Source organism: Coregonus clupeaformis, chromosome 26 (assembly GCF_020615455.1).
Source record: "Coregonus clupeaformis isolate EN_2021a chromosome 26, ASM2061545v1, whole genome shotgun sequence".
In the NCBI taxonomy this organism is placed as follows: Eukaryota; Metazoa; Chordata; class Actinopteri; order Salmoniformes; family Salmonidae; genus Coregonus; species Coregonus clupeaformis.
In genome coordinates this window covers 36,293,990-36,317,457 of record NC_059217.1, presented here as the reverse complement: position 1 = coordinate 36,317,457, position 23,468 = coordinate 36,293,990, and the positions used below count along the sequence as shown (strand labels likewise).

The window sequence follows — 23,468 nt, the reverse complement described above, 5'->3', positions numbered from 1 at the left end:
ATTACGGTTTCAATAAATTAGTCTTAAATGGCACTTGTTTTTTTTATTGAATGAATATACGCTGAGTATACAAAACATTTAAGAACACCTGTTCTGGGTATCCAGAGTGGCGCAGCGATCTAAGGCACTGCATCGCAGTGCTAGAGGCGTCACTACAGACCCAGGTTCGATCCCGGGCTGTATCACAACCGGCTGTGATCGGGAGTCCCATAGGGTGGCGCACAATTGGCCCAGCGTCGTCCGGGTTAGGGGAGGGTTTGGCCGAGGGGGCTTTACTTGGCTCATGGCGCTCTAGCGACTCCTTGTGGCGGGCTGGGTGCCTGCAGGCTGACCTCAGTCGTCAGGTGAACAGTGTTTCCTCCGACCCATTGGTGCGGCTGGCTTCCGGGTTAAGTGGGCGGGTGTTTTAGAAGCGCGTTTTGGCGGGTCATGTTTCGGAGGACGCATGACTCGACCTTCACCTCCCGAGCCCGTTGGGGAGTTGCAGCGATGAGACAAGATCGAACAAGAGGGTAAAATAAAAACACCTGGTCTTTCCATGACATAGACTGACCAGGTGAAAGCTATGATCCCTTATTGATGTCACTTGTTAAATCCTCTTCAATCAGTGTAGATGAAAGGGAGGAGACAGGTTAAAGAAGGATTTTTAAGTCTTGACAATTGAGACATGGATTGTGTATGTGTGCCATTCAGAGGGTGAATGGACAAGACAAAATATTTAAGTGCCTTTGAATGGGGTATGGTAGTAGGTGCCAGGCGCACTGGTTTGTGTCAAGCACTGCAACGCTACTGGGTTTTTCACGCTCAACAGTTTCCTGTGTGTATCAAGAATGGTCCACCACCCAAAGGACATCCAGCCAACTTGACACAACTGTGGGAAGCATTGGAGTCAACATGGGCCAGCATCCATGTGGAATGCTTTTGACACCTTGTAAAGTCCATGCCCTGACAAATTGAGGCTGGTCTGAGGGGAAAAGAGGGGGTACAGCTCAATATTAGGAATGTTTTCTTTATGTTTGGTGTACTCAGTGTATATGGGGCAATTTAGCAATTCAGATTTGTTATCCTGTAATGGCTATGTTATATTAGGCATTGTTGTTGGCATATAGATAAATGCGCATGTTTTTTTCCAGTGTGGGCCTGAGTACTCAGAAAAAAATCATCTGAGTACTCGAACAGTCAGAAAATGTCAAATGCCCATCCTAGTTCACGTACCACTATCCCGAATACATGTTCTCTCCCTTCCTTTCTGTCCCGCTCCCGCTCCCTGTCCCTCTCTACTCTCCCTCCCAGGCTGGACCGGACCCAGAACCTGCTGTACGAGAGCACCAGGGACTTCCTACAGCTGAAGTTTGAGACGCGGGCCCAGGAGAAGGGCTGGATGGTGGAGAAGGACCGGCTGCTGCGAGAGCTGGACTCAACCCAGGACCGTCTGAGGAAAGCCAGTGATGGTCACGGGAGGGAGCAGCCGGGACCAGGATCCAGAGGACACAGCAGCAGCATGGCCCTGCTCCTAACCCAGCCCCAGCCTGACACACAGCACGTCCACAGGGAGGAGATCAGGGTGAGTAGTGGTACACATGCTTCAGATCAGAGGTCTTACATAATTGGGATCATGTCCCACCCAACACCTCAAATAAAGGAGGGTCTCTTCTTTAAAGTGGTGTTAAAAGCGTGGCTGTTACGGTGACCATATTACCGCTGTCAAATTCCACGTGACCGTCACGGTAACTAGGCTTCTCCAAAACTGCGCTCTGATAGTCATTAGTAGCCTACCAAACTTGCTAATGGCCTGGTACTCAGCGCTCTATTGTCTCTCTAATCACTCTGACATCTATGCAAATGTGATCGAAAATCTAATCAAGCACTTCATTAGAGCCCTGGCGTTCAGAGTTGGAGTGGAATATGATCATCATCTGTTGCACAGCGAGAGCCAGCTCCTCATAGCTGGTTGATGCATGGAATGAAATGTGTTCCTATAATCCCATGTTGCATAACATTTCTATAGGCTATGTAATTGCGTGAGAAAACAGTTCTGATGGCCTCTATTAAAAAGAGGAAGATCCCATCAGCTTTCTATAGGCTAACAATATTTATTTAGGAACTTTCCTAATATTAAGCACATTGCTTTGCTTTACAACCGGAGTCGCCTACCTGGCTGGCATGAAAATGAACCTTGGGAAAAGCGTCCTCCATTCCCTATTTAAGTGCATACGGATTACGTCTTTTTTTCCCTGCCCCTGTTTCAACAGGTGCATGATAATGGTCTATTCTAAATCAAAACTAATGTCACACATATTATATGTAAAGACAAGATTAAATTGAGAATAGTCTGATGGGTGAGAATGTTATCACTTGTGAATGATACCCTGCGTGTGCAGTCTAAGGCAAGAAACAGCGCATGCATTTTTTGCAACTTTTTAAAAATCATAGACGCAAGCATCACGTAGCCTAGCCTATAGGCCTATATGTTTAGATAAGGTTTGTATCACAACTGAAGTGGCCAAATAACCCTAAGAGTAGCCTATAGGCCTCGGACCTCTGGAACAGGGTTGGAGAGCCCATAGCCTACAGAGCATAGTGAAAGGTGTTCTTATAAGCCCAGTCATTGTGGAATCGACTGGCCACTATTTAAAATAGGATCCCAGCTTTCTCTTCTGCTAAAATGAAGCACATTAATCCGCTTTACAAATGGTGTAGCCTACCTGGCATATTAAAAACGTAGGGTGGCTTGGAGTTAAACGCCCCCCTCCTGTAATTCTCACAGAAACCATTTTGTCACCCAAAATAATTTCAATACTTTCCCTGGATGCCTTGTCTTGCTCAACTAAAAATATAATCTGTATCATCTCAACTTTTTAAGTCACTCCAACAAAACTATTTTGCAGTACTAATATTTTGTCATATAGAAAAAGTATATATATATATATATATATATATATATATATATATATACATATATATATATATATATATATATATATATATATATATATATACAGTGGGGAGAACAAGTATTTGATACACTGCCGATTTTGCAGGTTTTCCTATTTACAAAGCATGTAGAGGTCTGTCATTTTTATCATAGGTACACTTCAACTGTGAGAGACAGAATCTAAAACAAAAATCCAGAAAATCACATTGTAGGCCACTCCAGGACCTTGAGATGCTTCTTACGGAGCTACTCCTTAGTTGCCCTGGCTGTGTGTTTCGGGTCGTTGTCATGCTGGAAGACCCAGCCACTACCCATCTTCAATGCTCTTACTGAGGGAAGGAGGTTGTTGGCCAAGATCTCGCGATACATGGCCCCATCCATCCTCCCCTCAATACGGTGCAGTCATCCTGTCCCCTTTGCAGAAAAGCATCCCCAAAGAATGATGTTTCCACCTCCATGCTTCACGGTTGGGATGGTGTTCTTGGGGTTGTACTCATCCTTCTTCTTCCTCCAAACACGGCGAGTGGAGTTTAGACCAAAAAGCTATATTTTTGTCTCATCAGACCACATGACCTTCTCCCATTCCTCCTCTGGATCATCCAGATGGTCATTGGCAAACTTCAGACGGGCCTGGACATGCGCTGGCTTGAGCAGGGCGACCTTGCGTGCGCTGCAGGATTTTAATCCATGACAGCGTAGTGTGTTACTAATGGTTTTCCTTGAGACTGTGGTCCCAGCTCTCTTCAGGTCATTAACCAGGTCCTGCCGTGTAGTTCTGGGCTGATCCCTCACCTTCCTCATGATCATTGATGCCCCACGAGGTGAGATCTTGCATGGAGCCCCAGACCGAGGGTGATTGACCGCCATCTTGAACTTCTTCCATTTTCTAATAATTGCGCCAACAGTTGTTGCCTTCTCACCAAGCTGCTTGCCTATTGTCCTGTAGCCCATCCCAGCCTTGTGCAGGTCTACAATTTTATCCCTGATGTTCATACACAGCTCTCTGGTCTTGGCCATTGTGGAGAGGTTGGAGTCTGTTTGAGTGTGTGGACAGGTGTCTTTTATACAGGTAACGAGTTCAAACAGGTGCAGTTAATACAGGTAATAAGTGGAGAACAGGAGTGCTTCTTAAAGAAAAACTAACAGGTCTGTGAGAGCCGGAATTCTTACTGGTTGGTAGGTGATCAAATACTTATGTCATGCAATAAAAATGCAAATTAATTACTTAAAAATCATACAATGTGATTTTCTGGATTTTTAGATTCCGTCTCTCACAGTTGAAGTGTACCTATGATAAAAATTACAGACCTCTACATGCTTTGTAAGTACGAAAACCTGCAAAATCGGCAGTGTATCAAATACTTGTTCTCCCCACTGTATATATACACAGTGAGGGAAAAAAGTATTTGATCCCCTGCTGATTTTGTACGTTTGCCCACTGACAATGAAATGATCAGTCTATAATTTTAATGGTAGGTTTATTTGAACAGTGAGAGACAGAATAACAACAAAAAAATCCTGAAAAATGCATGTCAAAATGTTATAAATTGATTTGCATTTTAATGAGGGAAATAAGTATTTGACAACCCTCTCAATCAGAAAGATTTCTGGCTCCCAGGTGTCTTTTATACAGGTAACGAGCTGAGATTAGGAGCACACTCTTAAAGGGAGTGCTCCTAATCTCAGTTTGTTACCTGTATAAAAGACACCTGTCCACAGAAGCAATCAATCAATCCGATTCCAAACTCTCCACCATGGCCAAGACCAAAGAGCTCTCCAAGGATGTCAGGGACAAGATTGTAGATCTACACAAGGCTGGAATGGGCTACAAGACCATCGCCAAGCAGCTTGGTGAGAAGGTGACAACAGTTGGTGTGATTATTCGCAAATGGAAGAAACTGTCAATCTCCCTCAGCCTGGGTGTCCATGCAAGATCTCACCTCGTGGAGTTACAATGATCATGAGAACGGTGAGGAATCAGCCCAGAACTACACGGGAGGATCTTGTCAATGATCTCAAGGCAGCTGGGACCATAGTCACCAAGAAAACAATTGGTTACACACTACGCCGTGAAGGACTGAAATCCTGCAGCGCCCGCAAGGTCCCCCTGCTCAAGAAAGTACATATACAGGCCCGTCTGAAGTTTGCCAATGAACATCTGAATGATTCAGAGGAGAACTGGGTGAAAGTGTTGTGGTCAGATGAGACCAAAATCGAGCTCTTTGGCATCAACTCAACTCGCCGTGTTTGGAGAAGGAGGAATGCTGCTTATGACCCCAAGAACACCATCCCCACTGTCAAACATGGAGGTGGAAACATTATGCTTTGGGGGTGTTTTTCTGCTAAGGGGACAGGACAACTTCACCGTATCAAAGGGACAATGGACGGCGCCATTTACCGTCAAATCTTGGGTGAGAACCTCCTTCCCTCAGCCAGGGCATTGAAAATGGGTCGTGGATGGTATTCCAGCATGACAATCACCCAAAACACACGGCCAAGGCAACAAAGGAGTGGCTCAAGAAGAAGCACATTAAGGTCCTGGAGTGGCCTAGCCAGTCTCCAGACCTTAATCCCATAGAAAATCTGTGGAGGGAGCTGAAGGTTTGAGTTGCCAAACGTGAGCCTCGAAACCTTAATGACTTGGAGAAGATCTGCAAAGAGGAGTGGGACAAAATCCCTCCTGAGATGTGTGCAAACCTGGTGGCCAACTACAAGAAACGTCTGACCTCTGATTGCCAACAAGGGTTTTGCCACCAAGTACTAAGTCATGTTTTGCAGAGGGGTCAAATACTTATTTCCCTCATTTAAAATGCAAATCAATTTATAATATTTTTGACATGCGTTTTTCTGGATTTTTTTGTTGTTATTCTGTCTCTCACTGTTCACATAAACCTACCATTAATATTATTGACTGATCATGTCTTTGTCAGTGGGCAAACGTACAAAATCAGCAGGGGATCAAATACTTTTTCCCCCTCACTGTATGTGTATATATATATATATATATATATATATATATATATATACAGTACCAGTCAAAAGTTTGGACACACAGACTCATTCAAGGGTTTTTCTTTAGTTTTACTATTTTCTACACTGTAGAATAATAGTGAAGACATCAAAACTATGAAATAACACATATGGAATCATGTAGTAACCAAAAAAGTGTTAAACAAATCAAAATATATTTTATATTTGAGATTCTTCAAATAGCCACCCATTGCCTTGATGACAGCGTTGCACACTCTTGGCATTCTCAGTCAAGGCGTCTGAATACTTTCCGAATGCACTGTATGTTAGCATTTTCCAAATCATCTATAAGCTCCAGAGTGGCGCAGCGGTCTAAGGCACTGCATCTCAGTGCTTGAGGCGTCACTACAGACCCCCCTGGTTCGATTCCAGGCTGTATCACAACCGGCCGTGATTGGGAGTCCCATAGGGCTGTGCACAATTGGCCCAGCGTCGTCCGGGTTTGGCCGGTGTAGGCCGTCATTGTAAATAAGAAATTGTTCTTAACTGACTTGCCTAGTTAAATAAATAAAATAAAAAAGTCACTTCTTTGCTACTGTTAAGAGAATTCCTATCTCTAATTCAACCTAAGCTTGAATCATTACCAGAGGTTGTAAGGCTCTGGTTTTAATCATAAATGATTCAAGGTCCACAACCAACAAGGATTATCTGTATCTTTATTCATGGAGAGCTCTGGCGCCAAAACCCATACCCTCCTGTTTTATACCTCTTGACACACAAAGGCACTTTGCTCCGCCCACCTTTAGGAGGCTTTCTTAAACAGTTTCCACCTTTCTCCTTCACCCTGGAATGTTTAGTCCCCCCCCTCTGTTAGTGGGTTGATAATTGTTACACAGTTTACACATTTATACTGTATTTGGGGTGAAATCCTTTAGTCATTATTCTTAAAATACAAATTAATCTATCAATCCACCCCTTTGACTAAATGGTTTCATTTTCAGGATAAATGTATTACATATTCAGGATAAATCTCAGAGATCACGTCAGAACTAATAAACATTTCATCCAATTGCGGTCTTTCAGGGTCCAAATCCTCGTCATCCACCAAGCCTGGAGGATCGTTTTTTCACATTCCCCTGGTCAGAGTCCGGAGTCAGTCCATCTTTCATCATTGTTTAGATACTGCATTTCACCAACGCCTGATTCACCAATCCTCGGACACAGGGAACAAGACAACAACCACATAATACAAGAATACCCATACAAACACTGACCGCTCCTAAGATGGTGGCTGCTATGGTTTTCCATTTACCAAATATTTCCTCAAACCACCCTATCCACGATGTACTAACTTCTGAGTTCTCAGTTCATTCTTCACTTAGTGCAGTTAATTCTGTAAGAGCTCTGGTGACTGTCCCATCCAGTGTGGTGTTGTTAGGGATAAATGTGCAACAATGGCTTATCATTCTATAGACACCGGCCCTTTCTGCCTGATCTAGAACCATCATCTACTAAGTTATGAGCGGGATGGCGGATAATTGCTCGAAGATCCCCTTTACTGCATCTCTAGTCTGGTCAATAAATCGTTGTTGGTTGTAATAGATAGAATTTATCCAATCAACATTTTTGTTTATTGTCACCCACCAGAAAAATGTTGTGGTAAAACCCTCCCATATTTGATTCATAGCTTTGTATTCGTCTGGAACACCCCTGGGGATGCCTATACCATCTTTCCAAATTGGGCTATTTCCTTTCTGACCTATATTTCTCCTCCTGATTATTCTTCCTGTCACTGGTCTTTGATGACTAATTCTTACAGGTTTGGACGGACCAACAATACTGGTGCACAAGTACCCACCCATCCTTCTGGTAATGTCTGTCGAATGCTCCCTTTGTTAGTGCATGCCCATCACACATCAGTCAGAGGGATGGTAAGGTTCCTAATTTTTCCCCTCCCTTCCTTATCTAAATCAGTCACATTAATTATCTCTTTACAGCCATCAAAATCACCCAAGTTACGGGTGCCATTTCTATGTCTGTAACACTGGTATTCGCCAGGAGTTAAAGTGAATCTAGGTGGGCTGGCCGAGTATGTCAATTTTGCCAGCCCAATCCCTGTGCAATTTGGCTCTTTTTGATTGGACCCCAGGTCTAATACACAGGGAAACATTGCCTTTGGCATTGGGGCGGTCAACATTGTCGGTCGCCCAATTGAGCATGTATAACAATTGGTCTCCCCCAAGGCCCTAGCGGTGTACTTCATCCACTTTAACCAGAGATTCTCATCAGGGACCCCCTCCACTTCCCCTTGGTTCCATTCTTGGAGGAGAAAATCTTTCATAGTGGACGGGTTAGTCGAATTGACTCCGTCATCCCTTGACTGATCTACTCGGTCTATTGCTATTAATGGATTAATGACAGTACCTGTGCCCTCCATATCTTTTGACTCCATCAAATGTAATCTTAGACAAGTATCCCATCCGTATTCGTCCGCGCAAGCCCAGTAAGTTATTTTCATGTCCTCTTTAGTGACCTTTACTATTGTTACAACCATCTCCGTGGGGATGTCGTTATACCTTCTTATCCTCCATCTGGACGTCCAGCCCCCCGTCTCATATCTCCGTCCCCCAGTATGTCTAAATACCTGAGCCCAGGAACAATCCGCCGAGGGAGCTGAACATAAATACAATGGGATTTTATAATCCCACGTTGCTTGCTTATCCGTCCTGATAAGATCCCTAATCCTAATTTTGAATCTTACTCCCCACCCTTCTCTGACTCCTATTTTGTAGATCACTCGTCCTTCACGGTCAGTATGTCGGGTCGCTTCCCTTTTATTTCTTAATAATGGTAAGGCCATAGCGTAATTGGTGCGAGGTGGTGGTGGATCTTGACATACCAAGACTATTGCCGAGACTATGATGCAGCTCAGGGTCACCCATATTCCCAATAACCGCCAACCCTCTCCTGCCTTTAGTCCTTCTGCTTGGTACCACCCCATACTCACACCCTAAGAACACACTACAGTGATGATAGGTCGGGGTAGGAGATCTTCGTTGACAGAGGTGATCCCCGGACCCTATTGGTCTAGTTCTGCTCTCCAACTCTGCGTGTGCTAAGTGGTGCTTGTATGTGGTCTTACCTTCTTGCAGTGGGTAACATGGACCCAGGTTCCTCTCTCTGCTATTCTAATGGCAAAGGCGGTGACCAATATAACCTGATAGGGCCCTTCCCAACAGGCCTGCTTCCAGTTTTCCTTCTAGTGACTGGATGCTCACCAGTCACCTGGTTAGATAGTGGGTCACCTTCTCCTTTAGTTCACCTGTGGGGCACAAATCCTCTGACATACGGGTGTGGTTAATAAACTATCTTCACACATGTTCAGATTAATCTAACAATTTCTGACTGCATTCTCTTTCTAGACTGTATCTAAAAAAAAAAATTTTCTTAAGTATTTTGTCCTCTCCTTCGTATATTATTTAATCCTACAATTAGCCTCTTCCCCCCTCTTGACACATAGTTCTGCTCATGTGTCAATATTACCACCTACCTAAACATTCCCTTAGGTAATTTATCAACCAATTGCCATGCCTTTCATTTTTGAGATTGTCTTTTGCTTCTTTATTGCTCCTCCCACTTCCTTTGTCTTTATGGCGGCTAAATTCGACTTTCATTCAGTTCAGAATCAATTAGTAATCCAATCAATCAATCTCTTATCTTGTAAAAACACTTATGTTTAGTTCAAACTCTGTTCTACCCCGGCTCTCCCGGGCTTGACCTGAAGACTGATTGTTGGAGATGACAATTCCATATTTAGGTCACCTAAGTCTTCTGCCTAGCAACAAAGAATAAAAACCTCTATGTTCGTGATTAACCCAGTTATATCTAATAGCCCACCCAAAAAACCCTCATCATCTTTAAATCACGACCAATGTCATATTCCTCTTTACTCTCTACCATTTGGGTAACATCCCTGATATATGTATGCCTCCTTAGAGTTCTAAATGATTTTACCATGGGCTGCCATTGCCTTCCCATAGATAAGATCACTTAATTTACCCGTATGCAGTACATAATGGAGTACCCAAGCTTTACAGCAGTCTATCATCACCAAAAAGCTCATAATTCTTCATCTATTTTTTTTTTTTTCCTCTAGTCCCTATCTTCCTGATCCTATTGCTAAATCAATGTTCTAGGCAAGAGCTGTCTCGCCTTAGATTGTACATTCCTCTTATTACTGCAGCTTATTGCATTAATTTAGGTTCAAATATCCCCCAACAAACCATTCCATCCCACAGCATAGCAAACACCACCTATGAACTGTTGAAAATCCCCTAAATTCAACATAACAACCCTTTATAAACATCATGCTAGGTGTGTTGTTTTTTTATTTGAAAAACCCAATTTGAAAAACAACAATCAAAGATAGCCAGGCTCAACTTAATTTGGTAGCTCCCTTCTATGACCTAAATACTGCCTAACTTCACTACTGCTCCCCCTTAGCAACATTCCAATGACATAAGCTAATCTCTTCCTCCTGGTTATACATTTTGTTAACCTTCAATTACCATCAGTAATCTAAAGATGGTAGTACACACAAAACATGATACAGATATCCCCAGTCCTAACCCATCAATAGTGTTTGTATCAATCTAATTCCTCATAACTAATCCATAAAACCACTCAAAATTCCTCGAATATCCAATGATTATTTAATTGATTACCCTAAATCTGCTACATGTGATCTCATTTCAAATGATCCATTATCCATTATTTGTTCAACCCCCTAGGAAAATCTGTCTCCCCTTCTATTGTTCCTGTCCCCCTTGTAAATGTCATATTTCAGTTTTTAGCCAATACAATCACGGTTACATCAAATGTTCCCTCAGTTAATGGTATTTTCTCCCTAATATTTCATACTCTTCTTATTTCCCTAAATGAGATTTAATCCCTTGCCTTTCCTCTACTATCCTTCTATCATTACTGAATCAATGATAATAACTGTAATAACTATCAATAATAATTGTAATAACTATTACAAATTATATTGTGCCCTTTTTCTGATGTTATAATTGTAGCCTATAACATCACTTTGGTTTAAAATATACGTTTCTTTATAACAAATCCAGAACCCACCACAGGCTGGCCCTATTCCCCCAGCACAACAGCCAATGCCACTTGCTTCCCCGTAACGAAAATAAATTATCGTTCAAAAATTTTCCAACTATTTGTATTTTCCCGCTAACCCATTTCAGTTCACTATTCAATCTCTTTAACCGTTCTCTCTGATTCGGCCCCAATCAATAAAACAAATACTTGATATCGTTGATAAGCATACACTTAATGACATTCCTACCATCTGAACTATGTATTGTCTCTCACCTCTCCCCCCCTCTCCTGCTCCTTCCTACATTATTGGGGAGGCGCGGGACCTTCCCTACACATTTTCCTTCTTAGGAAATAATGTCATTCGTACTTGTAACATATTTTCATAGACCTATCTAGAATACTACTAAAGCTATCTAATGCAACTTTTAATACACGTAAAAACTCTCTCTCCCTACACCCATTCCCCATTGAATAAGTGCGTCTTCCTAGTTACCCCATAACCACGCCTCAAATCTTTTATTCAGCATTTAACCAACCAAATACTAAGTAGTATCCGGTTATCATTCATACCCGCCGTTGAATTCCCTCATACACACATATTTCACCTTATGCCATTCAAATGCCCAACAAAACATAATAGTTCAATGGAACCCTCTATTGGCTCTCTACTATTTATACATTAGACAACCACTTTAGTTATGGTCCGATTACCCATTAAACCTTATCACATAACCTTATCACCTAATCAAACAATGGCACAACCTTAAACTCATCCCCGCCGGCTGGTAGCCCAGTAACCAAGCGCACCGTCTCAGTAACCGAGGTCGCCGGCTCCAACTCCCGAGCCGACCAGGCGAAAAATCTGCCGATGTGCCCCCAAGCAAGGCACCCAACCCCCACTGCTCCTGCAAGTCGCTCCTGACCAGAGTGTCTGCCAAATGACCAAAAATGCAAATGTAAATATTCTCTACTTTCTCACTCATGACGTACGTCTACGTTTGAGTGAGAAAGTTCATACATATGCATCGTTGGAATTTTATAGGTACCTCTCAAATAATCGCTTCGTGGTGTTTTTAGCCAATTCTTAATGGACACTAATCATTTTTTCAAACATTTTACCCGTTGAACCAAAAAATAGACTGTCCTATCTCCAACACTGCCCTTTCCTTTACCCCTGCAGTCACGATGGTTAAATATTCCTTTGTTACCGTTAAAGCACTTTCGCGCTTAAAAAAGACCCTTGCTGTCTCTAGCCCCTCCCCTCGCTGTTTTTTCAAATCCGTTCCACAGTTTACATGCAATCATAACTTCTAATTTTTAATCTAGATGCCCAATAAATCTGTACCTCTTCTCCCAAATGGATCCATAAAACATATTTCTTCGATCTCTTCCTAACATATATCTTTCATCCCCCGTTAATTCTCGGACCTCTTTAGAATATTTATTACCCATGGTGGAAAAATAAGAAATCCCCCCGTTTAGTAATAATTCCCAGAATTATTCTCCTAGGAGCTATTATTTTAGTGCGTCTCTTGAGCCAATGTATGATCTGCTTTTGTAATTAACCATTTAAAATTATTTAACCCCTAACCCAAAGTTTTTTATTTAAAACTCCGGTTTCATGAAAAGAGTCAGATAACCATTTTTTCTCACGCGACTTATTTTTAGCTCCTTCCTTGAAACAATTATCACGTATTCCGATGGATTCATAAATCTCACACGTACACAACATTATACAATCATTTGCCAAACCTATTTGTAACCTAGAGGTCGTAACTGCTCCAGTTTACAGAGTTATAGCAAATCCCCAGTTGTTTACGCGACTTTTGACCTGTTTAATGTATCCATAGCACACGACGAAAATCATCCCCTCCCTGTTTATTGTAACATTGTACCCAGTACAATCTCAATAAAAACTAGTTTACATTGGTGATGGCCATTCACCCCGGGTCATTTCGGACTAGATTATTTTGGTAATAGCTATTTACCTGTGGTCCTCTGTAGCTCAGCTGGTAGAGCACGGCGCTTGTAACGCCAAGGTAGTGGGTTCGATCCCCGGGACCACCCATACACAAAAATGTATGCATGCATGACTGTAAGTCGCTTTGGATAAAAGCGTCTGCTAAATGGCATATTATATTATTATACCTAGGGTCAATTTCGGACCCTCCCCATTTAGTAATAATTATTACTTCCTTTGAGATTTTGGTAACTATTCTCTGCCCTTCACAAGAATTACTTATTCTTATACAAGTTCAAATCATTTCACCAAAATCCATGAATAAAAATTACTGACCTTTTTCTTGCAGTTTGGATTTAAATGCTTTTTCAAACTCGTTAACGTCTTTATCGTTCATAAGAGTAATCAGCGGCCTGTTTATAACCTTAACGTGGAAGGCCAGGACTATTCTCCACGGATGCAATCATCCGCCCGTGCACGGTTTCGGTGTCTTTAGAACGACAAAGACGTATTTAAGCTCCGCTCAAAGGACCACTCTGTTAAGAGAATTCCTATCTCTAATTCAACCTAAGCTTGAATCATTACCAGAGGTTGTAAGGCTCTGGTTTTAATCATAAATGATTCAAGGTCCACAACCAACAAGGACTATCTGTATCTTTATTCATGGAGAGCTCTGGCGCCAAAACCCATACCCTCCTGTTTTATACCTCTTGACACACAAAGGCACTTTGCTCTGCCCACCTTTAGGAGGCTTTCTTAAACAGTTTCCACCTTTCTCCTTCACCCTGGAATGTTTAGTCCCCCCCCCTCTGTTAGTGGGTTGATAATTGTTACACAGTTTACACATTTATACTGTATTTGGGGTGAAATCCTTTAGTCATTATTCTTAAAATACAAATTAATCTATCAGCTACACAATCAATTTTGAGATACTTTAGGATTATTTGGACAGGAATGGTGAAAATAAAAAGAGGGTCTGTACATCAGAACCTCATCATAGTGAGGATATTAATAGAGAGATGTGCAATGTCATTTTGTTCCAATATTTGATTTATTTAATTTTACATTTACATTTACGTCATTTAGCAGACGCTCTTATCCAGAGCGACTTACAAATAGATTAAAATAAGATACCTAGACTTTAGATTTTAAGAGTCAATTACTCAAAAATGCCTAAATAAAGCATATAGTATAGTATGCACATATCTAAATCTTACCAAACTTTGCTTTTTTCTGTTAGGAAATAGAAATTTCCCTTAAGGGGGGCATTTCCCCCCAAGTGACCATAACCGCAGGAAGCGATTCCTGCATTTACTAAGGCTACGGAATATATATATTTTATTTTTTTGTGGGCCATTCTAAATACAAATAATAATTCTACACATATATAAAGACCATATTAAATTGAGAATAGTCTAATGGTTGAGAAAATGATCAAGTGTCAAATTGTGAATGAGAGACTGAAGTGTGTAGCATGTGGAACAAACAGAGCAGTACGCATGCCTTTTAATGCGACTTTTTTCAAATCATTATTAGTCGCATCATGCAGCCTTAGAATGTATTAGAAATCAAAACATATAGCCCAATGATTGTATCACAACTAAAATTGCATAAATAACTCTAAATTAAGCATATAGGAGGACGTGTTTCAAATGATCACTTTGTTAACCGCTCAACACAGAATAGCCGCATGTGCACACTCCCTCTGAAATTGTTTGGGGAAAAATATATTTTATATTTTATTAATCTATGTTCAATTGTATTCTTCTTACTCTAAAATAATAACATGGGAATTCTAAGCAAATCTTGTCAGCTAAATGAACTAGTGTAGCCCACAGCCATATGGCATAGCCAGATCAGGGTCTAACGAAAGGACGACTCAGAATATGCTATTCTGTTCTTCTGAAATAGGCTACATTTTCTTCATATCATAATGTTTCTTTAGATCTGCCTAAAATAAATAATGGATTTGTGATGGTGTAAGCTATATTAAATGGATTAATTAGACTTTTAAAAATGTAAATGTTCCAATGGTCCGCATCAGTGGCTTGAGACCGGCAGTTATTTGCATGACAGTTACCAGCTGACAAAATGTAATGACTGCCACAGCCCTTGTTGTGTACTGCTATTTCCTGTGGTGTTAAGAGCATTGTTGTGTCCTGCTATTTCCTGTGGTGTTAAGAGCGTTGTTGTGTACTGCTATTTCCTGTGGTGTTAAGAGCGTTGTTGTGTCCTGCTATTTCCTGTGGTGTTAAGAGCGTTGTTGTGTACTGCTATTTCCTGTGGTGTTAAGAGCGTTGTTGTGTCCTGCTATTTCCTGTGGTGTTAAGAGCGTTGTTGTGTCCTGCTATTTCCTGTGGTGTTAAGAGCGTTGTTGTGTCCTGCTATTTCCTGTGGTGTTAAGAGCGTTGTTGTGTACTGCTATTTCCTGTGGTGTTAAGAGCGTTGTTGTGTCCTGCTATTTCCTGTGGTGTTAAGAGCGTTGTTGTGTACTGCTATTTCCTGTGGTGTTAAGAGCGTTGTTGTGTACTGCTATTTCCTGTGGTGTTAATAGCGTTGTTGTGTACTGCTATTTCCTGTGGTGTTAATAGCGTTGTTGTGTCCTGCTATTTCCTGTGGTGTTAAGAGCGTTGTTGTGTCCTGCTATTTCCTGTGGTGTTAAGAGCATTGTTGTGTACTGCTATTTCCTGTGGTGTTAAGAGCATTGTTGTGTACTGCTATTTCCTGTGGTGTTAAGAGCATTGTTGTGTCCTGCTATTTCCTGTGGTGTTAAGAGCATTGTTGTGTACTGCTATTTCCTGTGGTGTTAAGAGCATTGTTGTGTACTGCTATTTCCTGTGGTGTTAATAGCGTTGTTGTGTCCTGCTATTTCCTGTGGTGTTAAGAGCGTTGTTGTGTCCTGCTATTTCCTGTGGTGTTAAGAGCATTGTTGTGTACTGCTATTTCCTGTGGTGTTAAGAGCATTGTTGTGTACTGCTATTTCCTGTGGTGTTAAGAGCATTGTTGTGTACTGCTATTTCCTGTGGTGTTAAGAGCATTGTCGTGTCCTGCTATTTCCTGTGGTGTTAAGAGCATTGTCGTGTCCTGCTATTTCCTGTGGTGTTAATAGCGTTGTCGTGTCCTGCTATTTCCTGTGGTGTTAAGAGCATTGTTGTGTACTGCTATTTCCTGTGGTGTTAAGAGCATTGTTGTGTACTGCTATTTCCTGTGGTGTTAATAGCGTTGTTGTGTCCTGCTATTTCCTGTGGTGTTAATAGCGTTGTTGTGTACTGCTATTTCCTGTGGTGTTAATAGCGTTGTTGTGTCCTGCTATTTCCTGTGGTGTTAATAGCGTTGTTGTGTCCTGCTATTTCCTGTGGTGTTAATAGCGTTGTTGTGTCCTGCTATTTCCTGTGGTGTTAATAGCGTTGTTGTGTCCTGCTATTTCCTGTGGTGTTAATAGCGTTGTTGTGTCCTGCTATTTCCTGTGGTGTTAAGAGCATTGTTGTGTCCTGCTATTTCCTGTGGTGTTAAGAGCATTGTTGTGTACTGCTATTTCCTGTGGTGTTAAGAGCATTGTTGTGTACTGCTATTTCCTGTGGTGTTAAGAGCATTGTTGTGTACTGCTATTTCCTGTTTCCTGTGGTGTTAAGAGCATCAGACGTGTTGCTGTGCGTTTTGTTGCTGTGCGTTTTTGCTGCCAACTTTACTTTATTTTGCTAGCTGACAACTTTATGTTTTTTTTGTTTTGTTTTGTTTTTAATTACCGTTTATATTTTTAGTTTTTCCATCGCAACTTTTTTCCCTCATTCAACTTTTTCACTCCGGACGCTTTATCTGGACATGGTTCGTCAACATCTTCAACAGCCGAAGCTAAGTAGTAACATTAACATGATGTCTTCTAATTGCAGTCGCTGTACTCATAATATACAGGAGAACGATCGCCTTACGGCGAGAATAGCTGTGCTACAAGCCCAGCTTCAGACGCAATCGTTAGGCAAGGGTAATTTCAGTGTAGGAAAGGAAGAAACAGCGTCTGTGCCACCAGTAAGTACAGATAGTAACGTTAGTATAAATCCCCCGCACAGTCCCCGCAGCCGGACAACTTTCTCATGGCTTCTGGAGGGAAATACTGTTGGAATGCTCAACCGGTGTCGCTCATTCAGCCGACAGAAACTTTCAACCGGTTTTCCCCATTATGTAGCGAGTCGGAGTCTGAGTCTGAGTCTTCTCTTGTCTCTACTCCTCCCGTTACGGGGTCTGAGACGCCGAAGGCTCCCACCATTAGCTCTGACAAATTGAAAACCCTAGTCATTGGCGACTCCATTACCCGCAGTATTAGACTTAAAACGAATCACCCAGCGATCATACACTGTTTACCAGGGGGCAGGGCTACCGACGTTAAGGCTAATCTAAAGATGGTGCTGGCTAAAGCTAAAACTGGCGAGTGTAGAGAGTATAGAGATATTGTTATCCACGTCGGCAAAAACGATGTTAGGATGAAACAGTCAGAGGTCACCAAGTGCAACATAGCTTCAGCGTGTAAATCAGCTAGAAAGATGTGTCGGCATCGAGTAATTGTCTCTGGCCCCCTCCCAGTTAGGGGGAGTGACGAGCTCTACAGCAGAGTCTCAGCACTCAATCGCTGGTTGAAAACTGTTTTCTGCCCCTCCCAAAAGATAGAATTTGTAGATAATTGGCCCTCTTTCTGGGACTCACCCACAAACAGGACCAAGCCTGACCTGCTGAGGAGTGACGGACTCCATCCTAGCTGGAGGGGTGCTCTCATCTTATCTACCAACATAGATAGGGCTCTAACTCCTCTAGCCCCACAGTGAAATAGGGTGCAGGCCAGGCAGCAGGCTGTTAGCCAACCTGCCAGCTTAGTGGAGTCTGCCAATAGCACAGTCAGTGTAGTCAGCTCAGCCATACCCATTGAGACTGTGTCTGTGCCTCGACCTAGGTTGGGCAAAACTAAACATGGCGGTGTTCGCCTTAGCAATCTTATTAGGATAAAGACCTCCTCCATTCCTGCCATTATTGAAAGAGATCGTGATACCTCACATCTCAAAATAGGGTTACTTAATGTTAGATCCCTCACTTCAAAGGCAGTCATAGTCAATGAACTAATCACTGATCATAATCTTGATGTGATTGGCCTGACTGAAACATGGCTTAAGCCTGATGAATTTGCTGTGTTAAATGAGGCCTCACCTCCTGGTTACACTAGTGACCATATTCCCCGTGCATCCCGCAAAGGCGGAGGTGTTGCTAACATTTACGATAGCAAATTTCAATTTACAAAAAAAAAAATGGCGTTTTCGTCTTTTGAGCTTCTAGTCATGAAATCTATGCAGCCTACTCAATCACTTTTTATAGCTACTGTTTACAGGCCTCCTGGGCCATATACAGCGTTCCTCTCTGAGTTTCCTGAATTCCTATCAGACCTTGTAGTCATAGCAGATCATATTCTAATTTTTGGTGATTTTAATATTCACATGGAGAAGTCCACAGACCCACTCCAAAAGTCTTTCGGAGCCATCATCGACTCAGTGGGTTTTGTCCAACATGTCTCTGGACCTACTCACTGCCACAGTCATACTCTGGACCTAGTTTTGTCCCATGGAATAAATGTTGTAGATCTTAATGTTTTTCCACAAAATCCTGGACTATCGGACTACCATTTTATTACGTTTGCAATCGCAACAAATAATTTGCTCAGACCCCAACCAAGGAGCATCAAAAGTCGTGCTATAAATTCTCAGACAACACAAAAATTCCTTGATGCCCTTCCAGACTCCTTCTGCCTACCCAAGGACGTCAGAGGACAAAAATCAGTTAACCACTTAACTGAGGAACTCAATTTAACCTTGCGCAATACCCTAGATGCAGTTGCACCCCTAAAAACGAAAAACATTTGTCATAAGAAACTAGCTCCCTGGTATACAGAAAATACCCGAGCTTTGAAGCAAGCTTCCAGGAAATTGGAACGGAAATGGCGCCACACCAAACTGGAAGTCTTCCGACTAGCTTGGAAAGACAGTACCGTGCAGTACCGAAGAGCCCTCACTGCTGCTCGATCATCCTACTTTTCCAACTTAATCGAGGAAAATAAGAACAATCCAAAATTTCTTTTTGATACTGTTGCAAAGCTAACTAAAAAGCAGCATTCCCCAAGAGAGGATGGCTTTCACTTCAGCAGTAATAAATTCATGAACTTCTTTGAGGAAAAGATCATGACCATTAGAAAGCAAATTACGGACTCCTCTTTGAATCTGCGTATTCCTCCAGGGCTTAGCTGTCCTGGATCTGCACAGCTCTGCGAGGGCCTGGGATCGGGAGAGACACTTAAGTGTTTTAGTACTATATCTCTTGACACAATGATGAAAATAATCATGGCCTCTAAACCTTCAAGCTGCATACTGGATCCTATTCCTACTAAACTGCTGAAGGAGCTGCTTCCTGTGCTTGGCCCTCCTATGTTGAACATAATAAACAGCTCTCTATCCACCGAATGTGTACCAAACTCACTAAAAGTGGCAGTGATAAAGCCTCTCTTGAAAAAGCCAAACCTTGACCCGGAAAATATAAAAAACTATCGGCCTATATCGAATCTTCCATTCCTCTCAAAAATTTTAGAAAAAGCTGTTGCGCAGCAACTCACTGCCTTTCTGAAGACAAACAATGTATACGAAATGCTTCAGTCTGGTTTTAGACCCCATCATAGCACTGAGACTGCACTTGTGAAGGTGGTAAATGACCTTTTAATGGCGTCAGACCGAGGCTCTGCATCTGTCCTCGTGCTACTAGACCTTAGTGCTGCCTTTGACACCATCGATCACCACATTCTTTTGGAGAGACTGGAAACCCAAATTGGTCTACACGGACAAGTTCTGGCCTGGTTTAGATCTTACCTGTCGGAAAGATATCAGTTTGTCTCTGTGAATGGTCTGTCCTCCGACAAATCAACTGTACATTTCGGTGTTCCTCAAGGTTCCGTTTTAGGACCACTATTGTTTTCACTATATATTTTACCTCTTGGGGATGTTATTCGAAAACATAATGTTAACTTTCACTGCTATGCGGATGACACACAGCTGTACATTTCAATGAAACATGGTGAAGCCCCAAAATTGCCCTCGCTAGAAGCCTGTGTTTCAGACATAAGGAAGTGGATGGCTGAAAACTTTCTACTTTTAAACTCGGACAAAACAGAGATGCTTGTTCTAGGTCCCAAGAAACAAAGAGATCTTCTGTTAAATCTGACAATTCATCTTGATGGTTGTAAAGTCGTCTCAAATAAAACTGTGAAGGACCTCGGCGTTACTCTTGACCCTGATCTCTCTTTTGACGAACATATCAAGACTGTTTCAAGGACAGCTTTTTTCCATCTACGTAACATTGCAAAAATCTGAAATTTTCTGTCCAAAAATGATGCAGAAAAATTAATCCATGCATTTGTTACTTCTAGGTTAGACTACTGCAATGCTCTACTTTCCGGCTACCCGGATAAAGCACTAAATAAACTTCAGTTAGTGCTAAATACGGCTGCTAGAATCCTGACTAGAACCAAGAAATTTGATCATATTACTCCAGTGCTAGCTTCCCTACACTGGCTTCCTGTTAAGGCAAGGGCTGATTTCAAGGTTTTACTGTTAACCTATAAAGCGTTACATGGGCTTGCTCCTACCTATCTTTCCGAGTTGGTCCTGCCGTACATACCAATACGTACGCTACGGTCACAAGACGCAGGCCTCCTAATTGTCCCTAGAATTTCTAAGCAAACAGCGGGAGGCAGGGCTTTCTCCTATAGATCTCCATTTTTATGGAACAGTCTGCCTACCCATGTGAGAGACGCAGACTCGGTCTCAACCTTTAAGTCTTTACTGAAGACTTATCTCTTCAGTAGGTCATATGATTGAGTGTAGTCTGGCCCAGGAGTGTGAAGGTGAACGGAAAGGCTCTGGAGCAACGAACAGCCCTTGCTGTCTCTGCCAGGCCGGTTCCCCTCTCTCCACTGGGGTTCTCTGCCTCTAACCCTGTTACAGGGGCTGAGTCACTGGCTTGCTGGTGCTCTTTCATGCCGTCCCTAGGAGGGGTGCGTCACTTGAGTGGGTTGAGTTACTGACGTGATCTTCCTGTCTGGGTTGGCGCCCCCTTGGTTTGTGCTGTGGTGGAGACCTCTGTGGGCTATACTCGGCCTTGTCTCAGGATTGTAAGTTGGTGGTTGAGGATATCCCTCTAGTGGTGCGGGGGCTGTGCTTTGGCAGAGTGGGTGGGGTTATATCCTTCCTGTTTGGCCCTGTCCGGGGTTTCTTCGGATGGGGCCACAGTGTCTCCGGACCGCTCCTGTCTCAGCCTCCAGTATTTATGCTGCAGTAGTTTATGTGTCGGGGGCTGGGGTTAGTTGGTTATACCTGGAGTACTTCTCCTGTCTTATCCAGTGTCCTGTGTGAATTTAAGTATGCTCTCTCTAATTCTCTCGTTCTCTCTTCTCTCTGAGAACCTGAGCCCTAGGACCATACGTCAGGACTACCGGGCATGCTGACACCTTGCTGTCCCCAGTCCGCCTGGCCTTGCTGCTATTCCAGTTTCAACTGTTCTGCCTGCGGTTACGAAACCCCTACCTGTCCCAGACCTGCTGTTTTCAACTCTTAATGATCGGCTATGAAAAGCCAACTGAGAGACCTGAGCCCTAGGACCATACGTCGGGACTACCGGCCGTGGTGACTCCTTGCTGTCCCCAGTCCGCCTGGCCTTGCTGCTATTCCAGTTTCAACTGTTCTGCCTGCGGTTATGGAACCCCTACCTGTCCCAGACCTGCTGTTTTCAACTCTTAATGATCGGCTATGAAAAGCCAACTGAGATTTATTCCTGATTATTATTTGACCATGCTTGTCACTTATGAACATTTTTGAACATCTTGGTATGGTTCTGTTATAATCTCCACCCGGCACAGCCAGAAGAGGACTGGCCACCCCTCATAGCCTGGTTCCTCTCTAGGTTTCTTCCTAGGTTTTGGCCTTTCTAGGGAGTTTTTCCTAGCCACCGTGCTTCTACACCTGCATTACTAGCTGTTTGGGGTTTTAGGCTGGGTTTCTGTACAGCACTTCGAGATATTAGCTGATGTACGAAGGGCTATATAAAATAAAATTGATTGATTGATTGATTGTTGTGTCCTGCTATTTCCTGTGGTGTTAATAGCGTTGTTGTGTCCTGCTATTTCCTGTGGCCCCAGGCAGTGCAGGAAGAGCTGAAGCAGGCCCACCGCCTGGCTGAAATGTACAGGGAGCAGTGTGTTACCCTGGAGACAGACCTGGCTCAGATCAGAGAGGAGGGGGACATGGGCAGGGAGATATTCAAGGTGCGTAGCCACGAATCCTTACTTGATATGAATAATTCTGACCACTATATTTTGCTAAATTATTGTGTTTGTGTTGTTATACAACCAAATGTTTTATTATTATTTATAAAGCCCTTTTTACATCCGCAGATGTCACAAAGTGCTATACAGAAACCCAGCCTAAAACCCCAAACAGCAAGCAATGCAGATGTAGAAGCACCTTGTGTTTGTGTGTGAGTTTACGCCACTGTGTTTTGCTCACCTTTGTATGTAGGATCGGTCGGACAAGATGGCGAAGCGTCTTCAGATGACGACCCAGCGGTATGAGGCCCTGGAGAAGAGGAGGGCCATGGAGGTGGAGGGCTTCAAGACCGACATCAAACACCTCAGACAGAAACTCAAAGATGTGGAGAAACAACTCTTCAAGGTGAGTAGGGGGTGTATATCGTAGACCTAGGTGTGTTACCTGGTTGGATGTTTACTTAGCTTCTATGTGTAGGCTCACGTGTGAGTGTGGTACCTGTGTGTTTCAGGTGACCCTGAACGTGGGCCCGAATCAGGACCTGGCCATCCTACACGAGGTGCATCAGACCAACGCTCGGACCAAGAAGGTCCAGGGGGAGCTGAAGACCCTGAAGGCCAAGATCTACGGCCTGGAGAACGACCTCCGATACAGCTGAGATACAGCGCACACTGGCCCACTGGGGATCAGGGTACTGTTCAGTAGCCACGAAACAGGAAACTGAATAATTTTACATTGTTGTTGGACAAGTTAATTTAGAATGCCCTACTCATCATGATCCTGTATTCCCCCTTCGACATGCTAAGTTTGAGTTTGGCTAGTATTTTTGTCTGACACCTGATGATATGAGATGCAGCACATGTGCCTATCTAGAATGTCTCACGAATGTCTCAGAACTTTGTTTGCGATTAGGTTTTAGGTTAGGTTTTAGGCCAAGGAGACCTTGGTGTGTATGACATGTATTACATTTCCTTTTACATTGATACAGTAATGAAATACAAACAGAACAGCATGAACAATGTGCACAAAACAAAGTTCATCCTAGACACACTTGTTTTTCACTACTGATTTATCTATTGTGTGTTGCTATGAAAGAACAAGTGGGTGTTTCATTTTGATCAATAAAGATGTTTTTTTTATAATTAATTGT

The 23,468-nt window shown here is 42.7% G+C and overlaps 1 protein-coding gene across 2 annotated transcripts in view; it reads left to right on the top strand.

Moving 5' to 3' along the window:
* The window catches only part of ccdc77 (coiled-coil domain containing 77), a 38,199-nt gene extending 14,739 nt beyond the window's left edge, over positions 1-23,460 (top strand). For both annotated transcript variants that reach the window (XM_041849752.1, XM_041849751.1), the window contains exons 9-12: positions 1,294-1,564; positions 22,192-22,317; positions 22,571-22,723; positions 22,830-23,460. In XM_041849752.1, coding sequence (XP_041705686.1) covers positions 1,294-1,564; positions 22,192-22,317; positions 22,571-22,723; positions 22,830-22,976 — 697 coding nt within the window. In that variant the 3' untranslated portion in view covers positions 22,977-23,460. The remainder of the gene's footprint in view (positions 1-1,293; positions 1,565-22,191; positions 22,318-22,570; positions 22,724-22,829) is intronic.
* Positions 23,461-23,468: the final 8 nt, after the last annotated feature.